General features: G+C 51.3%; 1 protein-coding gene across 3 annotated transcripts in view; it reads left to right on the top strand.

Annotated features, from left to right (window-relative positions):
- Positions 1-20,048, top strand: part of LOC140399959 (atypical kinase COQ8A, mitochondrial-like) — a 142,586-nt gene extending 122,538 nt beyond the window's left edge. For all 3 annotated transcript variants that reach the window (XM_072489453.1, XM_072489452.1, XM_072489454.1), the window contains exons 14-15: positions 1,268-1,354; positions 3,390-20,048. In XM_072489453.1, coding sequence (XP_072345554.1) covers positions 1,268-1,354; positions 3,390-3,692 — 390 coding nt within the window. In that variant the 3' untranslated portion in view covers positions 3,693-20,048. The remainder of the gene's footprint in view (positions 1-1,267; positions 1,355-3,389) is intronic.
- The last annotated feature ends 742 nt before the right edge of the window (positions 20,049-20,790 follow it).

Genomic DNA, 20,790 nt, shown 5'->3' on the forward strand with positions numbered 1-20,790 from the left:
TTGATGGGGACAGTGTAGAGGGAGCTTTACTCTGTATCTAACCCCGTGCTGTACCTGCCCTGGGAGTGTTTGATGGGGACAGTGTAGAGGGAGCTTTACTCTGTATCTAACCCCGTGCTGTACCTGTGCTGGGAGTGTTTGATGGGGACAGTGTAGAGGGAGCTTTACTCTGTATCTAACCCCGTGCTGTACCTGTCCTGGGAGTGTTTGATGGGGACAGTGTAGAGGGAGCTTTACTCTGTATCTAACCCCGTGCTGTACCTGTCCTGGGAGTGTTTGATGGGGACAGTGTAGAGGGAGCTTTACTCTGTATCTAACCCCGTGCTGTACCTGTCTGGGAGTGTTTGATGGGGACAGTGTAGAGGGAGCTTTATTCTGTAGCTGACCCCGTGCTGTACCTGCCCTGGGAGTGTTTGATGGGGACAGTGTAGAGGGAGCTTTACTCTGTATCTAACCCCGTGCTGTACCTGTCCTGGGAGTGTTTGATGGGGACAGTGTAGAGGGAGCTTTACTCTGTATCTAACCCCGTGCTGTACCTGTCCTGGGAGTGTTTGATGGGGACAGTGTAGAGGGAGCTTTACTCTGTATCTAACCCCGTGCTGTACCTGTCTGGGAGTGTTTGATGGGGACAGTGTAGAGGGAGCTTTATTCTGTAGCTGACCCCGTGCTGTACCTGTCCTGGGAGTGTTTGATGGGGACAGTGTAGAGGGAGCTTTACTCTGTATCTAGCCCTGTGCTGTACCTGTCCTGGGAATGTTTGATGGGGACAGTGTAGAGGGAGCTTTACTCTGTATCTAACCCCGTGCTGTACCTGTCCTGGGAGTGTTTGATGGGGACAGTGTAGAGGGAGCTTTACTCTGTATCTAACCCTGTGCTGAACCTGTCCTGGGAGTGTTTGATGGGGGACAGTATAGAGGGAGCTTTACTCTGTATCTAACCCTGTGCTGTACCTGTCCTGGGAGTGTTTGATGGGGACAGTGTAGAGGGAGCTTTACTCAGTATCTAACCCCGTGCTATACCTGTCCTGGGAGTGTTTGATGGGGACAGTGTAGAGGGAGCTTTACTCTGTATCTAACCCAGTGCTGTACCTGTCCTGGGAGTGTTTGATGGGGACAGTGTAGAGGGAGCTTTACTCTGTATCTAACCCCGTGCGGTACCTGTCCGGGGAGTATTAAATGGGGACAGTGTAGAGGGAGCTGCTGCTGGTTGGAATTAACCCGCCCCAAAGTTATTTTGAACAGTGATTAATTGAGAATCTTTTTGTCAGATTATTCGCTCAGCGGCTGAACGAGACCATGATGCCGTCCTGAGCAAATCGATTGAGCTGAGGTTCCTCACTGGCTACGAGACAAAGGTCAGTCTATCAACGGATCACTGCCCCAGTTATACCCAGAGCCTGGAGATTACCATCAACGGGAGCCCATCCCGGGTCAGAATCGGAGACAACCCAGGAGCAGAACCGGAGTCGGCCCCGGGAACCGGAACCGGAGTCGGTCCCAGGGCACCGGAACCGGAGTTGGTGCCCAGAACCGGAATCGGAGTCGGTTTCCGGGAACCGGAACCGGAGTCGGTACCCGGACCGGAACTGGAGTCGGTGTCCGGGAACCGGAACCGGAGTCGGTGCCTGGGAACCTGAACCGGAGTCGGTGCCCAGACCGGAACCGGAGTCGGTCTCCGGAGTCTGTCACCGGAACCGGAGTTGGTGCCCGGCCCAGACCGGAACCGGAGTCGGTCTCCGGAGTCTGTCACCGGAACTGGAGTTGGTGCCCGGCCCAGACCGGAACTGGAGTTGGTGCCCGGGAACCGGAACCGGAGTTGGTCCCCAGAGTCTGTCACTGGAACCGGAGTCGGTGCCCGGGAACCTGAACCGGAGTCGGTGCCTAGACCGGAACCGGAGTCGGTCTCCGGAGTCTGTCACTGGAACCGGAGTCGGTGTCCGGCCCAGACCGGAACCGGAGTCGGTCTCCGGAGTTGTCACCGGAACCGGAGTTGGTGCCCGGCCCAGACCGGAACCGGAGTCGGTCTCCGGAGTCTGTCACCGGAACCGGAGTTGGTGCCCGGCCCAGACCGGAACTGGAGTTGGTGCCCGGGAACCGGAACCGGAGTTGGTCCCCGGAGTCTGTCACTGGAACCGGAGTCGGTGCCCGAGAACCAGAACCGGAGTTGGTCCCCGGAGTCTGTCACTGGAACCGGAGTTGGTGCCCGGCCCAGACCGGAACCGGAGTTGGTGCCCGGAGTCTGTCACTGGAACCGGAGTCGGTGCCCGAGAACCAGAACCGGAGTTGGTCCCCGGAGTCTGTCACTGGAACCGGAGTCGGTGCCCGGCCCAGACTGGAACCGGAGTCGGTGCCCGGCCCAGACTGGAACCGGAGTTGGTGCCCGGCCCAGACCGGAACCGGAGTTGGTCCCCGGAGTCAGTCACTGGAACCGGAGTTGGTGCCCGGGAACCGGAGTTGGTCCCCGGAGTCTGTCACTGGAACCGGAGTTGGTGCCCGGCCCAGACCGGAACCGGAGTTGGTCCCCGGAGTCTGTCACTGGAACCGGAGTTGGTGCCCGGCCCAGATCGGAACCGGAGTCGGTGCCCGGGAACCGGAGTCGGTCCCCGGAGTCTGTCACTGGAACCGGAGTCTGTCCCCGGAGTCTGTCACTGGAACCGGAGTCAGTGCCCGGGAACCGGAACCGGAGTCGGTCCCCGGAGTCTGACACTGGAACCGGAGTCGGTCCCCGGGAACCGGAACCGGAGTCGGTCCCCGGAGTCTGTCACTGGAACCGGAGTCTGTCCCCGGAGTCTGTCACTGGAACCGGAGTCAGTGCCCGGGAACCGGAACCGGAGTCGGTCCCCGGAGTCTGACACTGGAACCGGAGTCGGTCCCCGGGAACCGGAACCGGAGTCGGTCCCCGGAGTCTGTCACTGGAACCGGAGTCGGTCCCCGGAGTCTGTCACTGGAACCGGAGTCGGTCCCCGGGAACCGGAACCGGAGTCGGTCCCCGGAGTCTGTCACTGGAACTGGAGTCGGTCCCCGGAGTCTGTCACTGGAACCGGAGTCGGTCCCCGGAGTCTGTCACTGGAACCGGAGTCGGTCCCCGGAGTTTGTCACTGGAACCGGAGTCGGTCCCCGGAGTCTGTCACTGGAACCGGAGTCGGTGCCCGGGAACCGGAACCGGAGTCGGTTCTCTCAAACCGGGGTCAGTCCTGAGCCGGACCAGGGTCGGGCCCAAAGCTAACCTGGATCAGACTCCACGTCTGACCCGGATTGGGACAGGTTTGGTTAAACGATAATCCGCGAGACACAACTGTGGTAACAATGTGCTTGGTGCCCAGGGGAACTGACCAATCAGAGCCCGGTATTGCCATCTTCCCGCTGACCCCGGTGACCTTCTCTTGACAGGTGATGAAGGACGCTCACGTTGACGCCGTGATGATCCTGGGCGAAGCCTTCTCCTCCTCGGAACCTTTCAACTTTAGCTCCCAGACCACAACCCAGCGCATCCACGACATCCTTCCCATCATGCTCCAGCACCGCCTGACCCCGCCGCCCGAGGAGACGTACTCGCTCCACCGCAAGATGGCGGGCTCCTTCCTGGTCTGCTCCAAGCTGAAGGCCCGCATCGCGTGCAAGCCAATGTTCGACGAGGCCTACGACCGATACTGGTGCGGGGCGCGGGCAGGGAGGGCGGAGGTCAGAGGTTAACTGGGGTCAAAGGTGTGGCTCGCAAAACGAGCCACCCTTACCTGCTGCTTGTGATTTCCCCCCTCCCCCCCACCCCCCACCCCCACCCCCATGCTACCTCAAGTTCACCCAGAGCACCTATGTGCGAGGGCTGTGCGTCCTAGGCCAATGTTCCACTAGCCAATACTTGGCCAAAAATAGCACTCCGAATACTTGTTCCCTTAGCAATTAAATTTGATGGTCCAGGCCCATTCGATCCTTGATGCTTGAAACAAACATGATGCACCTCCATCTCGGAAACTTGAGAGGGGAGGTCGTGGGGGGAACGGGAATGACACACACCATGATTGACCACACTCCAATTTTACAATTCTCCCACTTCCAATTTCCAAAATGTAATATTATGTCCCCCTTTCATTCATTACAGTAAGGGAAGGGGGTAGGGTCCATTGGGATTGCGTACAAGGGGGGCCAATGGGAAGGGGTTAGTGTCCATTTGGATTATATACAGGGGGAGTGAATGGGAAGGGGTTTGGGTCCATTGGGATTGTATTAAATGAGAGTGAATGGGAAGGGGTTTAACCCATTGGGATTGTGTATAGTGGGAGTGAATGGGAAGGGGTTGGATCCATTAGGATTGTGTACAGTGGGAGTGATTGGGAGGGATTTGAGTCCATTGGGATTGTGTACAATGGGAGTGAATGGGAAGGGGTTTGGGTCCATTGGGAGTGTGTACAATGGGAGTGAATGGGAGGGATTTGAGTCCATTGGGATTGTGTACAATGGGAGTGAATGGGAAAGGGTTTGGGTCCATTGGGAGTGTGTACAATGGGAGTGAATGGGAAGGGGTTTGGGCACATTGCGTTTGTGTACAATGGGAGTCAGTGGGAAGCGGTTTGGGTCCATTGGGATTGTGCACAATGGGAGTGAATGGGAAGGGGTTTGGGTCCATTGGGATTGTGTACAGTGGGGGTGAATGGGAAGGGGTTTGGGTCCATTGGGAGTATGTACAATGGGAGTGAATGGGGAGAGAGATTGGGTCCATTGGGATTGTGTACAATGGGAGTGAATGGGAAGGGGTTTGGGTCCATTGGGATTGTGTACAGTGGGAGTGATTGGGAGGGATTTGGGTCCATTGGGATTGTGTACAATGGGAGTGAATGGGAAGGGGTTTGGGTCCATTGGGATTGTGTACAATGGGAGTGAATGGGAAGGGGTTTGGGTCCATTGGCAGTGTGTACAATGGGAGTGAATGGGGAGAGAGATTGGGTCCATTGGGATTGTGTACAATGGGAGTGAATGGGAAGGGGTTTGGGTCCATTGGGATTGTGTACAATGGGAGTGAATGGGAAGGGGTTTCGGTCCATTGGGATTGTGCACAATGGGAGTGAATAAGAAGGGGTTGGATCCATTGGGATTGTGTACAATGGGAGTGAATGGGAAGGGGTTTGGGTCCATTGGGATTGTGTGAAATGGGAGTGAATGGGAAGGGGTTTGGGTCCATTGGGAGTGTGTACAGTGGGAGTGAATGGGAAGGGGTTTGGGTCCATTGGGATTGTGTTAAGTGGGAGTTCATGGGAAGGAGTTTAATCCATTGAAATTGTGTACAATGGGAGTGAATGGGAAGGGGTTTGGGTCCATTGGGAGTGTGTACAATGGGAGTGAATGGGAAGGGGTTTGTGTCCATTGGGATTGTGTACAATGGGAGTGAATGGGAAGGGGTTTGCGTCCATTTAGATTGTGCACAATGGGAGTGAATGGGAAGGGGTTTGTGTCCATTGGGATTGTGTACAATGGGAGTGAATGGGAAGGGGTTTGCGTCCTTTGGGATTGTGTGAAATAGGAGTGAATGGGAAGGGGTTTGGGTCCATTTGGATTGTGTTAAGTGGGAGTTGATGGGAAGGAGTTTAATCCATTGGGATTGTGTACAATGGGAGTGAATGGGGAGCGGTTTGGGTCCATTGGGATTGTGTACAGTGGGAGTGAATGGGAAGGGGGATGGGTCCATTTGGATTGTGTAAAGTCGGAGCGAATGGGAAAGGGTTTGGGTCCATTGGGATTGTGCACAATGGGAGTGAATGGGAAGGTGTTTGGGTCCATTGGGATTGTGTACAATGGGAGTCAGTGGGAAGCGGTTTGGGTCCATTGGGATTGTGTACAATGGGAGTGAATGGGAAGGGTGTTGGGTCCATTTGGATTGTGTAAAGTGGGAGCGAATGGGAAAGGGTTGGGGTCCATTGGGATTGTGCACAATGGGAGTGAATGGGAAGGGGTTTGGGTCCATTGGGAGTGTGTACAATGGGAGTGAATGGGAAGGGGTTTGGGCACATTGCGTTTGTGTACAATGGGAGTCAGTGGGAAGCGGTTTGGGTCCATTGGGATTGTGCACAATGGGAGTGAATGGGAAGGGGTTTGGGTCCATTGGGATTGTGTACAATGGGAGTCAGTGGGAAGCGGTTTGGGTCCATTGGGATTGTGGACAGTGGGAGTGAATGGGAAAGCGTTTGGGTCCATTGGGATTGTGTAAAGTGGGAGCGAATGGGAAAGGGTTTGGGTCCATTGGGATTGTGCACAATGGGAGTGAATGGGAAGGGGGTTGGGTCCATTTGGATTGTGTAAAGTGGGAGCGAATGGGAAAGGGTTTGGGTCCATTGGGATTGTGCACAATGGGAGTGAATGGGAAAGGGGTTGGGTCCATTTGGATTGTGTAAAGTGGGAGCGAATGGGAAAGGGTTTGGGTCCATTGGGAGTGTGTACAATGGGAGTGAATGGGAAGGGGGTTGGATCCATTGGGATTTTGCACAATGGGAGTGAATGGGAAGGGGTTTGGGTTCATTGGGATTGTGTAAAGTGGGAGCGAATGAGAAAGGGTTTGCGTCCATTGGGATTGTGTGAAATGGGAGTGAATGGGAAGGGGTTTGGGTTCATTGGGATTGTGTTAAGTGGGAGTTGATGGGAAGGAGTTTAATCCATTGGGATTGTGTACAATGGGAGTGAATGGGAAGCGGATTGGGTCCATTGGGATTGTGTTAAGTGGGAGTTGATGGGATGGAGTTAAATGCATTGGGATTGTGTACAATGGGAGTGAATAGGAAGTGGTTTGCGTCTATTGGGATTGTGTGAAATGGGAGTGAATGGGAAGGGGTTTGGGTCCATTGGGATTGTGGTAAGTGGGTGTTGATGGGAAGGAGTTTAATCCATTGGGATTGTGTACAATGGGAGTGAATGGGAAGGGGTTTGGGTCCATTGGGAGTGTGTACAATGGGAGTGAATGGGAAGCGGATTGGGTCCATTGGGATTGTGTACAATGGGAGTGAATGGGAAGGAGGTTGGGTCCATTTGGATTGTGTAAAGTGGGAGCGAATGGGAAAGGGTTTGGGTCCATTGGGATTGTGCACAATGGGAGTGAATGGGAAGGGGGTTGGGTCCATTTGGATTGTGTAAAGTGGGAGCGAATGGGAAAGGGTTTGGGTCCATTGGGATTGTGTACAATGGGAGTGAATAGGAAGGGGTTTGCGTCCATTGGGATTGTGTACAATGGGAGTGAATGGGGAGGGGTTTGGGTCCATTGGGATTGTGCCCAATGGGAGTGAATGGGAAGGGGTTTGGATCCATTGGGATTGTGCACAATGGGAGTGAATGTGAAGGGGTTTGGATCCATTGGGATTGTGCACAATGGGAGTGAATGGGAAGGGGTTTGGATCCATTGGGATCGTGCACAATGGGAGTGAATGGGAAGGGGTTTGGGTTCATTGGGATTGTGTTAAGTGGGAGTTGATGGGATGGAGTTTAATCCATTGGGATTGTGTACAATGGGAGTGAATGGGAAGCGGATTGGGTCCATTGGGATTGTGTTAAGTGGGAGTTGATGGGATGGAGTTTAATGCATTGGGATTGTGTACAATGGGAGTGAATGGGGAGCGGTTTGGGTCCATTGGGATTGTGTACAGTGGGAGTGAATGGGAAGGGGGATGGGTCCATTTGGATTGTGTAAAGTCGGAGCGAATGGGAAAGGGTTTGGGTCCATTGGGATTGTGCACAATGGGAGTGAATGGGAAGGTGTTTGGGTCCATTGGGATTGTGTACAATGGGAGTCAGTGGGAAGCGGTTTGGGTCCATTGGGATTGTGTACAATGGGAGTGAATGGGAAGGGTGTTGGGTCCATTTGGATTGTGTAAAGTGGGAGCGAATGGGAAAGGGTTTGGGTCCATTGGGATTGTGCACAATGGGAGTGAATGGGAAGGGGTTTGGGTCCATTGGGAGTGTGTACAATGGGAGTGAATGGGAAGGGGTTTGGGCACATTGCGTTTGTGTACAATGGGAGTCAGTGCGAAGCGGTTTGGGTCCATTGGGATTGTGCACAATGGGAGTGAATGGGAAGGGGTTTGGGTCCATTGGGATTGTGTACAATGGGAGTCAGTGGGAAGCGGTTTGGGTCCATTGGGATTGTGGACAGTGGGAGTGAATGGGAAAGGGTTTGGGTCCATTGGGATTGTGTAAAGTGGGAGCGAATGGGAAAGGGTTTGGGTCCATTGGGGTTGTGCACAATGGGAGTGAATGGGAAGGGGGTTGGGTCCATTTGGATTGTGTAAAGTGGGAGCGAATGGGAAAGGGTTTGGGTCCATTGGGATTGTGCACAATGGGAGTGAATGGGAAGGGGGTTGGGTCCATTTGGATTGTGTAAAGTGGGAGCGAATGGGAAAGGGTTTGGGTCCATTGGGAGTGTGTACAATGGGAGTGAATGGGAAGGGGGTTGGATCCATTGGGATTGTGCACAATCGGAGTGAATGGGAAGGGGTTTGGGTTCATTGGGATTGTGTTAAGTGGGAGTTGATGGGAAGGAGTTTAATCCATTGGGATTGTGTACAATGGGAGTGAATGGCAAGGGGTTTGTGTCCATTTGGATTGTGTAAAGTGGGAGCGAATGAGAAAGGGTTTGCGTCCATTGGGATTGTGTGAAATGGGAGTGAATGGGAAGGGGTTTGGGTTCATTGGGATTGTGTTAAGTGGGAGTTGATGGGAAGGAGTTTAATCCATTGGGATTGTGTACAATGGGAGTGAATGGGAAGCGGATTGGGTCCATTGGGATTGTGTTAAGTGGGAGTTGATGGGATGGAGTTGAATGCATTGGGATTGTGTACAATGGGAGTGAATGGGAAGTGGTTTGCGTCTATTGGGATTGTGTGAAATGGGAGTGAATGGGAAGGGGTTTGGGTCCATTGGGATTGTGTTAAGTGGGTGTTGATGGGAAGGAGTTTAATCCATTGGGATTGTGTACAATGGGAGTGAATAGGAAGGGGTTTGCGTCCATTGGGATTGTGTGAAATTGGAGTGAATGGGAAGCGGTTTGGGTCCATTGGGATTGTGCACAATGGGAGTGAATGGGAAGGAGGTTGGGTCCATTTGGATTGTGTAAAGTGGGAGCGAATGGGAAAGGGTTTGGGTCCATTGGGATTGTGCACAATGGGAGTGAATGGGAAGGGGGTTGGGTCCATTTGGATTGTGTAAAGTGGGAGCGAATGGGAAAGGGTTTGGGTCCATTGGGAGTGTGTACAATGGGAGTGAATGGGAAGGGGTTTGGATCCATTGGGATTGTGTACAATGGGAGTGAATGGGGAGGGGTTTGGGTCCATTGGGATTGTGCCCAATGGGAGTGAATGGGAAGGGGTTTGGATCCATTGGGATTGTGCACAATGGGAGTGAATGTGAAGGGGTTTGGATCCATTGGGATTGTGCACAATGGGAGTGAATGGGAAGGGGTTTGGATCCATTGGGATTGTGCACAATGGGAGTGAATGGGAAGGGGTTTGGGTTCATTGGGATTGTGTTAAGTGGGAGTTGATGGGAAGGAGTTTAATCCATTGGGCTTGTGTACAATGGGAGTGAATGGGAAGCGGATTGGGTCCATTGGGATTGTGTTAAGTGGGAGTTGATGGGATGGAGTTTAATGCATTGGGATTGTGTACAATGGGAGTGAATAGGAAGTGGTTTGCGTCCATTGGGATTGTGTGAAATGGGAGTGAATGGGAAGGGGTTTGGGTCCATTGGGATTGTGTTAAGTGGGAGTTGATGGGAAGGAGTTTAATCCATTGGGATTGTGTACAATGGGAGTGAATAGGAAGGGGTTTGCGCCCATTGGGATTGTGTGAAATTGGAGTGAATGGGAAGCGGTTTGGGTCCATTGGGTTTGTGCACAATGGGAGTGAATGGGAAGGGGTTTGGATCCATTGGGATTGTGCACAATGGGAGTGAATGGGGAGCGGTTTGGGTCCATTGGGATTGTGTGAAATTGGAGTGAATGGGAAGGGGTTTGGTTTCATTGGGATTGTGTTAAGTGGGAGTTGATGGGAAGGAGTTTAATCCATTGGGATTGTGTACAATGGGAGTGAATGGGGAGCGGTTTGGGTCCATTGGGATTGTGTACAATGGGAGTGAATGGGAAGGGGGATGGGTCCATTTGGATTGTGTAAAGTCGGAGCGAATGGGAAAGGGTTTGGGTCCATTGGGATTGTGCACAATGGGAGTGAATGGGAAGGGGTTTGGGTCCATTGGGATTGTGTACAATGGGAGTCAGTGGGAAGCGGTTTGGGTCCATTGGGATTGTGTACAATGGGAGTGAATGGAAAGGGTGTTGGGTCCATCTGGATTGTGTAAAGTGGGAGCGAATGGGAAAGGGTTTGGGTCCATTGGGATTGTGCACAATGGGAGTGAATGGGAAGGGGTTTGGGTCCATTGGGAGTGTGTACAATGGGAGCGAATGGGAAGGGGTTTGGGCACATTGCGTTTGTGTACAATGGGAGTCAGTGGGAAGCGGTTTGGGTCCATTGGGATTGTGCACAATGGGAGTGAATGGGAAGGGGTTTGGGTCCATTGGGATTGTGTACAATGGGAGTCAGTGGGAAGCGGTTTGGGTCCACTGGGATTGTGGACAGTGGGAGCGAATGGGAAAGGGTTTGGGTCCATTGGGATTGTGCACAATGGGAGTGAATGGGAAGGAGGTTGGGTCCATTTGGATTGTGTAAAGTGGGAGCGAATGGGAAAGGGTTTGGGTCCATTGGGATTGTGTACAATGGGAGTGAATGGGAAGGGGTTTGGATCCATTGGGATTGTGCACAACGGGAGTGAATGGGAAGGGGTTTGGGTTCATTGGGATTGTGTTAAGTGGGAGTTGATGGGAAGGAGTTTAATCCATTGGGCTTGTGTACAATGGGAGTGAATGGCAAGGGGTTTGTGTCCATTTGGATTGTGTAAAGTGGGAGCGAATGAGAAAGGGTTTGCGTCCATTGGGATTGTGTGAAATGGGAGTGAATGGGAAGGGGTTTGGGTTCATTGGGATTGTGTTAAGTGGGAGTTGATGGGAAGGAGTTTAATCCATTGGGATTGTGTACAATGGGAGTGAATGGGAAGCGGATTGGGTCCATTGGGATTGTGTTAAGTGGGAGTTGATGGGATGGAGTTAAATGCATTGGGATTGTATACAATGGGAGTGAATAGGAAGTGGTTTGCGTCCATTGGGATTGTGTGAAATGGGAGTGAATGGGAAGGGGTTTGGGTCCATTGGGATTGTGTTAAGTGGGTGTTGATGGGAAGGAGTTTAATCCATTGGGATTGTGTACAATGGGAGTGAATAGGAAGGGGTTTGCGTCCATTGGGATTGTGTGAAATTGGAGTGAATGGGAAGCGGTTTGGGTCCACTGTGATGGTGTGCAATGGGAGTGAATGGGAAGGAGGTTGGGTCCATTTGGATTGTGTAAAGTGGGAGCGAATGGGAAAAGGTTTGGGTCCATTGGGATTGTGCACAATGGGAGTGAATGGGAAGGGGGTTGGGTCCATTTGGATTGTGTAAAGTGGGAGCGAATGGGAAAGGGTTTGGGTCCATTGGGAGTGTGTACAATGGGAGTGAATGGGAAGGGGTTTGGGTCCATTGGGATTGTGCACAATGGGAGTGAATGGGAAGGGGTTTGGATCCATTGGGATTGTGCACAATGGGAGTGAATGTGAAGGGGTTTGGATCCATTGGGATTGTGCACAATGGGAGTGAATGGGAAGGGATTTGGATCCATTGGGATTGTGCACAATGGGAGTGAATGGGAAGGGGTTTGGGTTCATTGGGATTGTGTTAAGTGGAAGTTGATGGGAAGGAGTTTAATCCATTGGGATTGTGTACAGTGGGAGTGAATGGGAAGCGGATTGGGTCCATTGGGATTGTGTACAATGGGAGTGAATAGGAAGTGGTTTGCGTCCATTGGGATTGTGTTAAGTGGGAGTGAATGGGAAGGGGTTTGGTTTCATTGGGATTGTGTTAAGTGGGAGTTGATGGGAAGGAGTTTAATCCATTGGGATTGTGCACAATGGGAGTGAATGGGAAGGGGTTTGGGTCCATTGGGATTGTGTACAATGGGAGTGAATGGGAAGGGGTTTGGGTCCATTTGGATTGTGTAAAGTGGGAGCGAATGAGAAAGGGTTTGTGTCCATTAGGATTGTGTGAAATGGGAGTGAATGGGAAGAGGTTTCGGTTCATTGGGATTGTGTTAAGTGGGAGTTGATGGGAAGGAGTTTAATCCATTGGGATTGTGTACAATGGGAGTGAATGGGAAGCGGATTGGGTCCATTGGGATTGTGTTCAGTGGGAGTTGATGGGATGGAGTTAAATGCATTGGGATTGTGTACAATGGGAGTGAATAGGAAGTGGTTTGCGTCCATTGGGATTGTGTGAAATGGGAGTGAATGGGAAGGGGTTTGGGTCCATTGGGATTGTGTTAAGTGGGAGTTGATGGGAAGGAGTTTAATCCATTGGGATTGTGCACAATGGGAGTGAATAGGAAGGGGTTTGCGTCCATTGGGATTGTGTGAAATTGGAGTGAATGGGAAGCGGTTTGGGTCCATTGGGATTGTGCACAATGGGAGTGAATGTGAAGGGGTTTGGATCCATTGGGATTGTGCACAATGGGAGTGAATGGGAAGGGGTTTGGGTTCATTGGGATTGTGTTAAGTGGGAGTTGATGGGAAGGAGTTTAATCCATTGGGATTGTGTACAATGGGAGTGAATGGGAAGCGGATTGGGTCCATTGGGATTGTGCACAATGGGAGTGAATGGGAAGGAGTTTGGGTCCATTGCGAGTGTGCACAATGGGAGTGAATGTGAAGGGGTTTGGGTCCATTGGGATTGTGTACAATGGGAGTGAATGTGAAGGGGTTTGGATCCATTGGGATTGTGCACAATGGGCGTGAATGGGAAGGGTTTTGGGTTCATTGGGATTGTGTTAAGTGGGAGTTGATGGGGAGAAGTTTAATCCATTGGGATTGTGTACAATGGGAGTGAATGGGAAGCGGTTTGGGTCCATTGGGATTGTGTACAATGGGAGAGAATGCGAAGGAGATTGTGTCCATTTGGATTGTGTAAAGTGGGAACGAATGGGAAAGGGTTTGGGTCCATTGGGATTGTGCACAATGGGAGTGAATGGGAAAGGGTTTGGGTCCATTGGGATTGTGCACAATGGGAGTGAATGGGAAGGGGGTTGGGTCCATTTGGATTGTGTAAAGTGGGAGTGAATGGGAAAGGGTTTGGGTCCATTGGGATTGTGTACAATGGGAGTGAATGTGAAGGGGTTTGGGTCCATTGGGATTGTGTACAGTGGGAGTGAATGGGAAGGGGTTTAGGTCCATTGGGATTGTGTACAATGGGAGTGAATGGGAAGGGGTTTGGGTCCATTGGGAGTGTGTACAATGGGAGTGAATGGGAAGGGGTTTGGATCCATTGGGATTGTGTACAATGGGAGTGAATGGGAAGGGGTTTGGGTCCATTGGGATTGTGCACAATGGGAGTGAGTGGGAACGGGGTTTAAAACATCGGGATTGTGCATAGTGAGAGTGAACGGGAAAGTGCTGGGTCCATTGGGTTGTCTACAGTGGGAGTGAATGGGAAGGGGTTTAGGTCCATTGGGATTGTGTACAATGATAGTGAATGGGAAGGGGTTTGGATCCATTGGGATTGTGTCCCATGGGAGTGAATGGGAAGGGGTTTGATCCATAGGGATTGTGTACAGTGGGAGTGAATGGGAAGGGGTTTGGGTCCATTGGGATTGTGTACAATGGGAGTGAATGGGAAGGGGTTTGGGTCCATTGGGATTGTGTACAGTGGGTGTTGATGGGAAGGAGTTTAATCCATTGGGATTGTGTACAATGGGAGTGAATAGGAAGGGGTTTGCGTCCATTGGGATTGTGTGAAATTGGAGTGAATGGGAAGCGGTTTGGGTCCTTTGGGATTGTGTACAATGGGAGTGAATGGGAAGGAGGTTGGGTCCATTTGGATTGTGTAAAGTGGGAGCGAATGGGAAAGGGTTTGGTTCCATTGGGATTGTGCACAATGGGAGTGAATGGGAAGGGGGTTGGGTCCATTTGGATTGTGTAAAGTGGGAGCGAATGTGAAGGGGTTTGGATCCATTGGGATTGTGCACAATGGGAGTGAATGGGAAGGGGTTTGGATCCATTGGGATTGTGCACAATGGGAGCGAATGGGAAGGGGTTTGGGTTCATTGGGATCGTGTTAAGTGGGAGTTGATGGGAAGGAGTTTAATCCATTGGGATTGTGTACAATGGGAGTGAATGGGAAGCGGATTGGGTCCATTGGGATTGTGTTAAGTGGGAGTTGATGGGATGGAGTTTAATGCATTGGGATTGTGTACAATGGGAGTGAATAGGAAGTGGTTTGCGTCCATTGGGATTGTGTTAAGTGGCAGTGAATGGGAAGGGGTTTGGTTTCATTGGGATTGTGTTAAGTGGGAGTGAATTGGAAGGAGTTTAATCCATTGGGATTGTGTACAATGGGAGTGAATAGGAAGGGGTTTGGGTCCATTGGGATTGTGTACAATGGGAGTGAATGGGAAGGGGTTTGGGTCCATTTGGATTGTGTACAATGGGAGTGAATGGGAAGGGGTTTCGGTTCATTGGGATTGTGTTAAGTGGGAGTTGATGGGAAGGAGTTTAATCCATTGGGATTGTGTACAATGGGAGTGAATAGGAAGGGGTTTGGGTCCATTCGGATTGTGTACAATGGGAGTGAATGGGAAGGGGTTTGGGTCCATTTGGATTGTGTAAAGTGGGAGCGAATGGGAAAGGGTTTGTGTCCATTGGGATTGTGTGAAATGGGAGTGAATGGGAAGGGGTTTGGGTTCATTGGGATTGTGTTAAGTGGGAGTTGATGGGAAGGAGTTTAATCCATTGGGATTGTGTACAATGGGAGTGAATGGGAAGCGGATTGGGTCCATTGGGATTGTGTTAAGTGGGAGTTGATGGGATGGAGTTAAATGCATTGGGATTGTGTACAATGGGAGTGAATAGGAAGTGGTTTGCGTCCATTGGGATTGTGTGAAATGGGAGTGAATGGGAAGGGGTTTGGGTCCATTGGGATTGTGTTAAGTGGGTGTTGATGGGAAGGAGTTTAATCCATTGGGATTGTGTACAATGGGAGTGAATAGGAAGGGGTTTGCGTCCATTGGGATTGTATGAAATTGGAGTGAATGGGAAGCGGTTTGGGTCCATTGGGATTGTGCACAATGGGAGTGAATGGGAAGGGGTTTGGATCCATTGGGATTGTGCACAATGGGAGTGAATGGGAAGGGGTTTGGGTTCATTGGGATTGTGTTAACTGGGAGTTGATGGGTAGGAGTTTAATCCATTGGGATTGTGTACAATGGGAGTGAATGGGAAGGGGTTTGGGTCCATTGGGATTGTGTACAATGGGAGTGAATGGGAAGGGGTTTGGGTCCATTTGGATTGTGTAAAGTGGGAGCAAATGAGAAAGGGTTTGCGTCCATTGGGATTGTGTACAATGGGAGTGAATGGGAAGGGGTTTGTGTCCATTGGGATTGTGTACAATGGGAGTGAATTGGAAGGGGTTTGCTTCCATTGGGATTGTGTTAAGTGGGAGTTGATGTGATCGAGTTAAATGCATTGGGATTGTGTACAATGGGAGTGAATAGGAAGGGGTTTGCGTCCATTGGGATTGTATGAAATTGGAGTGAATGGGAAGCGGTTTGGGTCCATTGGGATTGTGCACAATGGGAGTGAATGGGAAGGGGTTTGGATCCATTGGGATTGTGCACAATGGGAGTGAATGGGAAGGGGTTTGGGTTCATTGGGATTGTGTTAACTGGGAGTTGATGGGTAGGAGTTTAATCCATTGGGATTGTGTACAATGGGAGTGAATGGGAAGGGGTTTGGGTCCATTGGGATTGTGTACAATGGGAGTGAATGGGAAGGGGTTTGGGTCCATTTGGATTGTGTAAAGTGGGAGCGAATGAGAAAGGGTTTGCGTCCATTGGGATTGTGTACAATGGGAGTGAATGGGAAGGGGTTTGTGTCCATTGGGATTGTGTACAATGGGAGTGAATTGGAAGGGGTTTGCTTCCATTGGGATTGTGTTAAGTGGGAGTTGATGTGATCGAGTTAAATGCATTGGGATTGTGTACAATGGGAGTGAATAGGAAGGGGTTTGCGTCCATTGGGATTGTGTGAAATGGGAGTGAATGGGAAGGGGTTTGGGTCCATTGGGATTGTGTTAAGTGGGAGTTGATGGGAAGGAGTTTAATCCATTGGGATTGTGTACAATGGGAGTGAATAGGAAGGGGTTTGCGTCCATTGGGATTGTGTGAAATGGGAGTGAATGGGAAGCGGATTGGGTCCATTGGGATTGTGTACAATGGGAGTGAATGGGAAGGGGGTTGGGTCAATTTGGATTGTGTAAAGTGGGAGCGAATGGGAAAGGGTTTGGGTACATTGGGATTGTGCACAATGGGAGTGAATGGGAAGGGGTTTGGGTCCATTGTGATTGTGTACAATGGGAGTGAATGGGAAGGGGTTTGGGCTCATTGGGATTGTGTTAAGTGGGAGTTGATGGGAAGGAGTTTAATCCATTGGGATTGTGTACAATGGTAGTGAATGGGAAGGGGTTTGGGTCCATTGGGATTGTGTACAATGGGAGCGAATGGGAAGGGGTTTGTGTATATTGGGATTGTACACAGTGGGAGTGAATGGGAAGGGATTTGAGTCCATTGGGATTGTGTACAATGGGAGTGAATGGGGAGGGGTTTGAGTCCATTGGGATTGTGTAAAATGGGAGCGAATGGGAAGGGGTTTGGGTCCATTGGGATTGTGCACAGTGGGAGAGAATGGGAAGGGATTTGAGTCCATTGGGATTGTGTACAATGGGAGTGAATGGGAAGGGGGTTGGGTCCATTGGGATTGTGTACAATGGGAGTGAATGGGGAGGGGTTTCGGTCCATTGGGATTGTGCACAGTGGGAGTGAATGGGAATGGATTTGAGTCCATTGGGATGTGTACAATGGGAGTGAATGGGAAGGGGTTTCGGTCCATTGGGAGTGTGTACAATGGGAGTGAATGGGAAGGGGTTTGGGTCCATTGGGAGTGTGTACAATGGGAGTGAATAGGAAGGGGTTTGCGTCCGTTGGAATTGTGTGAAATGGGAGTGAATGGGAAGGGGTTTGGGTCCATTGGGATTGTGTTAAGTAGGAGTTGATGGGAAGGAGTTTAATCCATTGGGATTGTGTACAATGGGAGTGAATGGGAAGCGGATTGGGTCCATTGGGATTGTGTACAATGGGAGTGAATGGGAAGGGGGTTGGGTCCATTTGGATTGTGTAACGTGGGAGCGAATGGGAAAGGGTTTGGGCCCATTGGGATTGTGTACAATGGGAGTGAATGGGAAGGGGTTTCGGTCCATTGGGAGTGTGTACAATGGGAGCAAATGTGAAGGGTTTTGGGTCCATTGGGATTGTGAACAATGGGAGTGAATGGGAAGGGGTTTGGGTCCATTAGGATTGTGCACAATGGGAGTGAATGGGAAGGGGTTTGGGTCCATTGGGAGTGTGTACAATGGGAGGGAATGTGAAGGGTTTTGCGTCCATTGGGATTGTGTGAAATGGGAGTGAATGGGAAGGGGTTTGGGTTCATTGGGATTGTGTTAAGTGGGAGTTGATGGGAAGGAGTTTAATCCATTGGGAGTGTGTACAATGGTAGTGAATGGGAAGGGGTTTGCGTCCGTTTGGGATTGTGTACAATGGGAGTGAAAGGTGAAGGGTTTGGGTCCATTGGGATTGTGTACAATGGGAGTGAATGGGAAGGGGTTTGGGTCCATTGGGATTGTGTACAATGGGAGTGAATGGGAAGGGGTTTGGGTCCATTAGGATTGTGCACAATGGGAGTGAATGGGAAGGGGTTTGGGTCCATTGGGAGTGTGTACAATGGGAGGGAATGTGAAGGGTTTTGCGTCCATTGGGATTGTGTGAAATGGGAGTGAATGGGAAGGGGTTTGGGTTCATTGGGATTGTGTTAAGTGGGAGTTGATGGGAAGGAGTTTAATCCATTGGGAGTGTGTACAATGGTAGTGAATGGGAAGGGGTTTGCGTCCGTTTGGGATTGTGTACAATGGGAGTGAAAGGGAAGGGATTTGGGTCCATTGGGATTGTGTATAATGGGAGTGAATGGGGAGGGGTTTGGGTCTATTTGGATTGTGTAAAGTGGGAGCAAATGGAAAGGTGTTTGGGTCCATTGGGATTGTGCACAGTGGGAGTGAATGGGAAGGGATTTGTGTCCATTGGGATTGTGTACAGTGGGAATGAATGGGAAGGGTTCGGGTCCATTGGGAGTGTGTACAATGGGAGTGAATGGGAAGGGGTTTGGGTCCATTGGGATTGTGTACAATGGGAGTGAATGGGAAGGAGTTTGAGTCCATTCGGATTGTGTAAAATGGGAGTGAATGGGAAGGGGTTTGGGTCCATTGGGATTGTGCACAGTGGGAGTGAATGGGAAGGGATTTGAGTCCATTGGTATTGTGTACAGTGGGAGCGAATGGGAAGGGATTTGAGTCCATTGGGAGTGTGTACAGTGGGAGTGAATGGGAATGGATTTGAGTCCATTGGGATTGTGTACAATGGGAGTGAATGGGGAGGGGTTTGGGTCTATTTGGATTGTGTAAAGTGGGAGCAAATGGAAAGGGATTTGGGTCCATTGGGATTGTGCACAGTGGGAGTGAATGGGAAGGGATTTGAGTCCATTGGGATTGTGTACAGTGGGAGTGAATGGGAAGGGTTTGGGCCCATTGGGATTGTGCACAGTGGGAGTGATGAGGAGAATTTTAAAAGAATTTCACAGAGCGAATCGCTGAAAACCTTAAAGGGGAATTGGATGTATACTTTAAGCAGCGACAGAGAGAAAATGTAGGGATTTAGGGATTATGTGGCTGGGTGTGGGCTTAATTGGATACCTCCTTCAACGAGCCAGCACAGGTAGCGGGGCCGAGCGACCGTCTTCTTTGCTGTTTGATTCTGTGATTGGCTTAGCGCCTTCGTCTGGAGCTGACATATTTTCTCCAGTCGCTTTCCGTGCTAAACTAATTTGTCCGTGTCCACTGTTCAAAAGGCAATCCCGCCTGCTGGACTACCAAATACACCCGTAGATCCACCAGTTTGTTGGAACATTTCCAGTCCGATCCAGTTGAGACCGCTCCAGCACCAGTCCAGGCCAGTTGGTGCCAGTTCAGGCCTCGACAGGCCCGAACTGTTCCTTTTGCCCCTTCCCGGATCGACTGGCTAATTCTGAGGGGGCATGGGTGGGGGGTAAGATGTGAGGGAGGGTACCGGTCGTGAGTAAAGTAAGCAACCTTAGAACTACTCGTTTCTCCCTCTCGGGTTATCTCGTAACCACGGGAACAAAGCCTGCCCAGCTAGGCCCGAACCCACCACATACCCACACTTGCATCCCCCCTCCCCCACACCACACCCCTCACACAGGAGTGGATCCGGAGTGACTTGCAGCTAAAAACAAAGAGGCGAGTACCTGGAGGGAAATGGGGAAGAGGTTAAGGAATCTGGGCCTAGTGCTTCTGGGGGGTCTCTGAGCTTACACGGTGTAGGCCGAGAGCCTCCGATGGCTGGTAATGGCGGAGTCTGGTGCTTTATTGAAGGCCATGGTGTGTCTGTCGTCCTATCACGTGACAGGCAGAGAGGATGTGACATCTGCAGCAACGGCAACAATAAGCTGCATTTATATAGCACCTCCCAAGGGGCGTTGGCGAGACCACATCTGGAGTGTTGTGGACGGTATCGCTCTCCTTATCTGAGGAAAGGTGTCAATGTGTGGGAAGCGGTTCAGGGAAGGTTTCCCAGACTAACACCGGGAATGGGTGGGTTGTCCGATGAGGAAAGGGCGGAGAGGTCGGGTTTGTATCCACTGGAGTTTAGAAGAGTGAGAGGCGATTCGATCGAAACCTTTCACATCCTGAGCGGGGGCTGTCTTGACAGGGTGGGACGTGGAGAGGACGTTTCCTCTTGTGGAAGGATCGAGAACGAGGGGGGGGGGTGTCACTGTTTAAAAATAAGGGGGGGGCCCGTTTAAAACAGAGACGGGGAGGAATGTTTTCTCTCAGAGGGGGGGGGGGGGGCGAGTCTCTGGAACTCTCTCCCTCGAGAGGCGGCGGAAGCGGAGACTGCGAATGTTTTTAAGGCCGCGGTGGAGAGATTCTCGATTGGCAAAGGGGTCGCGGGGGGGGATGTGAAAGGTTATCGGGGGGGGCGGGCGGCAGGAATGTGGGGTCGGGGTTCCAATCAGATCGGCCGCGATCGTATCGAATGGCGGGGCAGGATCGAGGGGCCAACTGGCCTCACTCCTGCTTCCTAATCCGCGTGTCGGTAAGAACTCGGAGGGGGAGGCAAACCCCTCGAGCCCACTCCGCCCTCCGATACGATCGTGGGTGATCTTCTCTCGACCTCAACTCCACCATCCTGCCCGTAGTCCATCGCCCTTCAACCCATCGCCAATTAAAAATCTGTCCACCTCCTCCGATATGATCGTGGGTGATCTTCTCTCGACCTCAACTCCACCGTCCTGCCCGTAGTCCATTGCCCTTCAACCCATCGCCAATTAAAAATCTGTCCACCTCCCCCTCAAATTAACTCGCTCTGGGGTAGCGAAATCCAAAGATCAGCCATGATCTCATCGAATGGCGGAGCAGGCTCGAGGGGCCAGATGGCCTACTCCTGCTCCCAGTTCTTTATGTCAGCCATCTTGGAATTCGAGTGGTGTCAAGTCGACCTTGACCCCG

Source organism: Scyliorhinus torazame, chromosome 24 (genome assembly GCF_047496885.1).
Source record: "Scyliorhinus torazame isolate Kashiwa2021f chromosome 24, sScyTor2.1, whole genome shotgun sequence".
Classification (NCBI taxonomy): Eukaryota; Metazoa; Chordata; class Chondrichthyes; order Carcharhiniformes; family Scyliorhinidae; genus Scyliorhinus; species Scyliorhinus torazame.